A 7,498-nucleotide genomic window follows, 5' to 3' on the forward strand; every position below is an offset into this window, starting at 1 on the left:
AAGTGCAGAAATAACCACTCAAGATCGATAGCATTGCTCAACTAAGCTAGTTGTTTACCACCTTTTAGGACAAAAAACAAGACAAAATGAATGATATATTTAGGTTTGGATTATCTAGTCTTTTTGGTTGATCAGAAATGTAAAAATACACTTTATATATAGTTTAGTAAATGCATACACACATACAACGTGCGCTAAAGCAAAATCCAAAATGAATTTCTCAAGTTAACTTCAAACCCCAGCTTTGGTGTGTCAAGTAAACACACACACACACACACACACAATATTTCATGCAATCAGAAAGAGAATAAGTTTTTATTTATAGAAATTGTGAAAATCCACAATTACTACAATTCATCCAGTAAAGTATCTGATTCCAAAAAGTCTACAAGTGAGATTTAAATAACCAAAGCATCAGCGACCTATTAAGCTCTTAACAATATTGTAATGTTTCTACAGTTACATGATGGACAAAATAATTAATGGAAATTTGTAAAGCCAAGTAACTTCAAAAAGCCAATGACTTTTGCTGAGAATGCCAGGTGACTACATCCTTGTAAGGTAGATTACCCCCAAAAATATTTAAAGCACTGCCAACGGTGACATCCACACGGCCATTTCCCGTTGTTTTTATCTTCTCTAAATCAGCCATAGTCGTCACTCCACCAGCATAAGTCACCGGAATCTAACAAACATATAAGAAACAATTCAAGTTGCAGAAGGTGAAGAGATAATAGCCCCATGGAAAGGAGAAACTCAACACACACAGCCTTTTCCATGTCAAAAAAGTTGCGAAATGACACGGGTAGTATGCAAATGTCTAAGGACAAAACCTGTTTGAAGAATAGTACTGGATTAAACCAAATAATTTTTGAAAACAAATTAATAGAAAGAAAAAAAAAATAGTTTAGCTTAACTTTGAAACAAGCAAGGAGAACTTACTGGTGAAATGCCTGCCAAGCAATTCCACAAGCTCTTCGTCAATTCCCAACCTGCAACATTTAAGTGGGCACATAAAATGGAATGCTAAGTGTCAGTAGTCAAGTCGCAAAACAACCTTCAGATTCATATAAACAAAAGATAGAAATGTTCCACATTAACAGTTAAGCTCCCAGATAAAATACTAGCACGCAGCTTGTAAGGAACAAATTAACTTCAAACGTACTTTTTTCCTTCAACATCTACTCCATGGACAAGAAATTCATCAGCATGACCAGCAAGAAAATTTAACACCTCTTGATCAAGAAATACATCAGTGAACTTCTGCCATCTATCTGTCACAACTGCATATCTCCCATCCTGCATGAGTAGAAGCAAGAAAAGTTGAGCAGATTTTCTTCATCTGCTAGTATCTCTTGATATACTGCTAGTATCCCTTGATATACTGATACACAATCTTTCTATTTGACATAGAAGCCAACAATCAATACCTCAAAAAACCAATTATCTATTGTATTTTAGTAAAAGTTACTGCAATTACTAATTCAAACTCTATAAATACTGCACAAGCTTGTTTTACATGGTGTTGCTACTTGTTATTTTTTCAGAAGCAAGTACATCAAACTCTCTGTCTTGTCACACATACTATATCATGTGGAAGAGATGTACCTTCTTTCTGCAACTGAGATCCAACACAAGTCTTTCTTTCCCCACGACTTGAGCAAATTCTTTTAGCCTTTCAAAATCAACTTGTCCATCACTGAATACGTACTGCGATCACCATAAAGAAGTATCAATTGATAAGGGTCCACACATAAAAAAAAAACTTATCGTCAACATATTAAACATCCAAAAGATGTTTTATGTAGAATCCTAATCACAAGTAATGTTTTAACAAGTGGCTGCAATTGCATAATAATAAATCAAGTCAACTTGTTTTAATAACTATTACAACAGTAGGAAAAAGAAGTTCTAGGCAATGTACGACGACATGTGGGCTAACAAAAAATCAACTTCATTGAAATAAACAAAACTAAAACGTACTGATGTAACGATAACATGGCTTGCTCCTTCACCTATGTAAGTCAAGGCATTTCTTGTATTGATACCACCCCCAACTTGCAATCCACCTGATATTTTGATCATGTAGTAAGTGTAAGAGTAAGAACATCTCTAGGTCAAGAATTACTATTGACATGGAGAACATATATTAAGGTTTAAGGACACTCTATATAACCTCTCGCTATATCTTAATTTCTAATAAGATAGGGTCTTAACATAGAATGACAATGACAAGAAATTGACATCAGTAATTCAAGATCTAGCTAACTTCAGCCAAAATTGCAGCATCCAGTATATTATGCGTACCTGGATAAGCATGTAATGCTTCAACTGCTGCTGCTTTGCTCAATGGATCAGTCCCAAGCATGATCATATGGCCACCAGTAAGCCCATCGTCCATATACATTTTAGCATATTCTGCAGCTGAAAGATCAGATTCGTAATTAGTGATAAGACTTGAATCTCCCTCTTTAGAATCTCGAAGAGTGGATCCAACAATCTGTTTCACTTTCCCCTGAAAGATATTGTCATGATATCATGTTAGTCATCCATAGTCAATACTAAAGATGTGACACCACAAGAAGCCAAAAATTCAGTCATACAGTATAGAGATGTGAACAAAGAAGAAAAGCAACAAAAAGGCAGCTACTTTACAATATAATTTCACTACTTTATTCCTCACATGTTATCCAGAACATCATGATTGTACCACTTTCTAGAACTAAAGCAATGTAGATGATTGTCATTCAAATTAGGCCATTCCACAACCTATATGAGGCTTTGATTATTCGCATTAGCAGCACAAGAGGACAATGCAAAAGTCATAGAATCGAACCTTATGTATGTCAATGCAAGGACGAAACTTGACGGCACATTGTATAGATAACCTTCGACTTCCTAAAAAATGTTCAAATATTCTCATCATACAGTGTCAATGTTAAAATGTCAAGTAGAATGATAATAGAGGAAAGTTAAAGACATACTCTGGATCACCCAAGGTGCAGCATGGACCAAAATTTTCTTGCCTCGAGGTGCATACAACACAGAAAGCTCAGTAAAATCTTTCCATGAAGTTGCTTGAAGACGGTGAATGCTCATAATGAAAAATGGATAGGAATTATATCTAGAAAATCACAACGAACCAAAGAGGCATTTTATCAATTAGGTAGAAGACCTTTACAATCTTCAACTCAACCGGGAAGAACCAAAACTTTAAATGAACACCCATTTAAAAAATTAAAATTCACAAAATTAAAAAATTAAAATTCACAAAACCTGGTCGTTAGAGGGATCGAAATCTGCTAGTTAGATGGCCGCAACCCTCAGAGGGGGATCCGCAACGGCAGTTTTGCAGGGAAGCGGCGGCAACTGAGGACAAAAGGGCGACGCCTTATGGTAGCTCCGACCTCGTCAGTCCCTCAGCGGCGGTGATGAATCCCGACGAAAGCGATTTTGAAAGGGCGACCTTTATTTGTAACCGTATACCTAGTGCTCAATCCAACACAAATCTCTTTATTTTCAGTAGTTATTAAACCGATATCATTGAATCTTTTTTTATTCTGCTTCTTTTTATTTTTAATGTGTTATTAGTAATTTTTTTTTTTTTTTTGCGTTTTCATTATTTCATGAATTTTAAGTGTTTGACCGAATCTTTTTAATCATTCATTCATTAATTAATATGAATACAGTATTGTTTCAATTTTATTAATGAATAATTTTTTTTATCATATATTCGACAAATGTAGGACGTTTTTTTAGTTTAATGTTATGGTTTATTTTATTACATAATAAGTTAGATGTTTGCTATTTTCGTACGCTTATTCGTATTGTTTTGTGTTAACTATTTTATGTTAACAAAAAAATTTGATTATTTTGTTTAGATATTCGTAATTTTATTACGATTGTTCGGAAAATTCAATGTTAAATAATTGATGTTATCAAGAAAAATTCGAATATTTTTTTCTGGTGTTCGTAAATTTTTTATGCTTGTTCGAAATATTGATGTTAAATATATTATGTGACCAAGAAAAATTCAAATATTTTATTTAGATATTCATAATTTTTTTACATTTGTTGGAAATTATTTAGATGTTCGTGTTACGAATATTTAACATAAAATAATATGAATAAGCGTAAAAAAATAGTGAACATCTAAATAAAATATTCCAATGTGAATAAATCTTTCCGGTTGCAGTTTAAAAAAAAAAAAAATTGTGTTCGTGATGATGATCATATGGTGATTATGAGATAATACAAGTATTTTTACTAAAACTCACATTTGTATGTATAAGAAGGGAAAAAATCGGTCACCTAGTAGACTACAAAAGGAAAATTTAGCTGATTTAAAAATCTGAAAATGGAAAATTATTTGTCTCATATATAATCTGAAAATGAAATTTGAGTGTGCAAACTAGAGGGCAGCGTGAGAATTTTAAGAAGAAAAAGTGTGAGTGCTTCGCCAATTGAGTGTGCAACCCTAAGGAGAGGGGTTTTTTTATTATGTCATTTATATTCAATTAATGTGGCTGTGAGTTTTTTACAAGAATTTAAAAAAAAATGGTGATTATTATTTTTTATTAGGGTGTTTAATTAATTTTTTATTATTTGAGTTTTTGATTTTGGATCAATTAAATATGAATTTTTAATAGTATTATATTTTGAACTTTTAAGATCCCAAAATTGTAATATGAAGTCTGGGCTATTTATTTTATTTTTATAAATGTCAAAATTATTAAATTAAGTGTAAGATATTTTATTAGACTTAATTAATTTGTTATATGGGATGTTGATTTCAAAATTGTTTGGACTTTTAATCTAAGGTTATTTAATCCAATTAAGGTTTCAAATTTGTCATATTAAATGTTGATTATCGAATCCTATCAAAAATATAAGTTATTAAATATTAGGGATAATTGCGTGAAAATACACAAACTTTGCAAAAAAATCCATATTTGACGCGAAGTTAGGATTTTATATTTTAATACACCAACTTTCGTTGTTGTCCAAATTTGACACGACTTAATTCTTAAAAATTCAAAAAACAACCCTTTTTTTGTAAATAATTATACAAAGACCCATTTATGTTATTATTTGAAACATTTAAACCAAAACAAGATATTTCCTTTTGATGTTTTCTTTTAATCTTTGATCCGCGCTTAAAATGGTTTAAAAGAAAATCATAAGGAAATATCTTGTTTTGGTTTAAATGTCCCAAATTATAACATAAGTGGATCTTTGTATAATTATTCACAAAAAGGATTGTTTTTTGAATTTTTAAGAATTAAGTTGTGTCAAATTTGGACAACAACGAAAGTTGGTGTATTAAAATATAAAATCCTAACTTCGCGTCAAATATGGATTTTTTTGCAAAGTTTGTGTATTTTCACGCAATTATTATTCTTACAATTTCACTTTTTGTGGGACTCGTTCTCCACTTTCACTAACTATCACTCTTATAATTTAACTTTTTGTGGGACACATTCTCCACTTATCAAATACATAACTAACTTTTATTAAAACTATAAGTTGTGAAACAATAATTAAGTTATGAGAATAATCTCGTCTCAAACTTTAAACAACATCGTCAAATTTGAAATCATATTCAATTATATATATATATATAGTTAATTATTTAAGTAAATACATCTATATATAAATGTATTATATATATACATATTAATTTGTGGGTATAATGTGATAAACTTAAACTAATATTATATAATAAAATAAAATACAAATATAAATCTTTTTTAGATATGGAAATTGATTAAACATTTAGGAAAAAATAAGAATGAATGAAAATTGAAGAAAATTAAAATAGAGTGACTATACGGCGCCACGTAGGATAGGATTTATTTTGCCATTATATATATATATAGATAGATTGGGGATAGGCATGTATTTTATTTATGTATAAAATTTAGTTGAAGAATATCTTTTCTAAAAAATGAATTGACATTTGAATTGATTGTTTTTCGTGGATTAATTTATTGGTATACTTTATTTAAATTTTAGTCACACTTGGAACAATCTCAATTAAGTGGGTATAAGGATTCCTATTCTGGATCCCATCATTTTATTAAGTTAAAATTTTCAGATGAAAAAAAGGTGGATTGTGAGGCATGATGAATTCTTGTTGGTCATTGAGTTTATATATATAAGAAAAGTTGGTATGAGGTTGGGAGGGATTTCAGGCGTTTGAAAACAGACGAATGGACCCTCGAAGGGCTAATGTGTTTTAATTTGGTTGGGTTCCGATAATCAAATGGATATGTAGGATTTATAATTAAATGGATATGTTGGATTTATCTAATAGTTTTATACAATTATTTAATAGTACAGATTTTATCTAATAGTTTTATACGATTATTTAATAGTATAAAATTTATCTATAAATTTATATGATTATTTAATACTCACTCCGTCCCACTCCAATAGGCTCGTTATCCTTTTTGGGACATCCCACTCCAATAGGCCCAGTCTAAAATTAGAAATAATTAGGGACTTCTTAATTCTTACTCCCTCTGTCCACGAAAGAACTTCCTATTTTTCTATTTCGGGACGTCCACGAAAGAACTTCCTACTTTTTCCTATTTTGGGACAATACCCCACCACTTAAAAAATACTCCCCTTTTAAGACAATTCTCATCACTCAAATAACATTAATTAAAACAACACAATAAATTATTAATACTTTTTCACAATTCCCAATACACTTTACAACTTTTTCCCCACTCTCAATACACTATACAACATTTTATTAAAACTCGTGCCACTCCCTCCTAGGAAGTTCTTTCATGGACGGAGGGAGTATTTTATTTATATTTTTTAAAAATAAAAAGTTACAAAAATAATTATAAAGTGGATAATACAATATATAAAATAATTATTTTTCGTAAAACAAAATCCTTTTTTTAAAATAAAAAATAAAAGTGGATAATTTTTCTTAAAATAAAATCCTTACGAAAAATAATTATTTTTCGTAAAGTAATTATTTTTACTAAAATGAGATAAGGGAAGCAAAGGTAATTAACAAAAATTAGGGATGTACTTAAAAGGTTAAAATTGTGTGGACCACACCATTTATCTATCTAAAAGTGAGTTTCTTAATCTCCGTGCCAAAAAGAACTGAGCCTATTGGGCTGGGACGGAGGGGGTTTTTTCCATCTTGCACCTAGGTGCAATGTACCCAGGTGCTGGATGGACGACACGTGGATCTCTTTTCAATTCAATTTTCTTTTATTTTTTTTGAACCATTTAGCTCAACCCAGGTTTGAAATCGGCCCCACCTGCCAGCTGGGTATGTTCAATACAAACTTTATATTGTATTTCGTTTTAATTTTAATTTTGAATACGTATGTGGGCCCCACTATTGTAAAAGCTTCCAAGGGAAGCTTCTATTCCTTAAAAATATCTGAAACAACATTCAATTATTTTTGAATTTTACACGTGGGTCCCATTTTAGTTCGAATTTGCTAAATTGTGTGGCAAAAATTTC

The 7,498-nt window shown here is 30.8% G+C and overlaps 1 protein-coding gene across 1 annotated transcript; it reads right to left on the reverse strand.

The window, feature by feature from the left end:
* Positions 1-299: 299 nt before the first annotated feature.
* On the reverse strand, positions 300-5,208 carry LOC131016718 (1-(5-phosphoribosyl)-5-[(5-phosphoribosylamino)methylideneamino] imidazole-4-carboxamide isomerase, chloroplastic-like). The gene is given in 10 exon segments (XM_057945419.1): positions 300-685; positions 943-951; positions 953-992; positions 1,166-1,299; positions 1,609-1,710; positions 1,984-2,069; positions 2,308-2,515; positions 2,837-2,898; positions 2,985-3,124; positions 3,277-5,208. Coding segments are annotated over 9 exon segments (933 nt in total). The 5' UTR covers positions 3,100-3,124; positions 3,277-5,208; the 3' UTR covers positions 300-508.
* Between the last annotated feature and the right edge of the window lie 2,290 nt (positions 5,209-7,498).

This window comes from Salvia miltiorrhiza, chromosome 3, assembly GCF_028751815.1.
Source record: "Salvia miltiorrhiza cultivar Shanhuang (shh) chromosome 3, IMPLAD_Smil_shh, whole genome shotgun sequence".
In the NCBI taxonomy this organism is placed as follows: Eukaryota; Viridiplantae; Streptophyta; class Magnoliopsida; order Lamiales; family Lamiaceae; genus Salvia; species Salvia miltiorrhiza.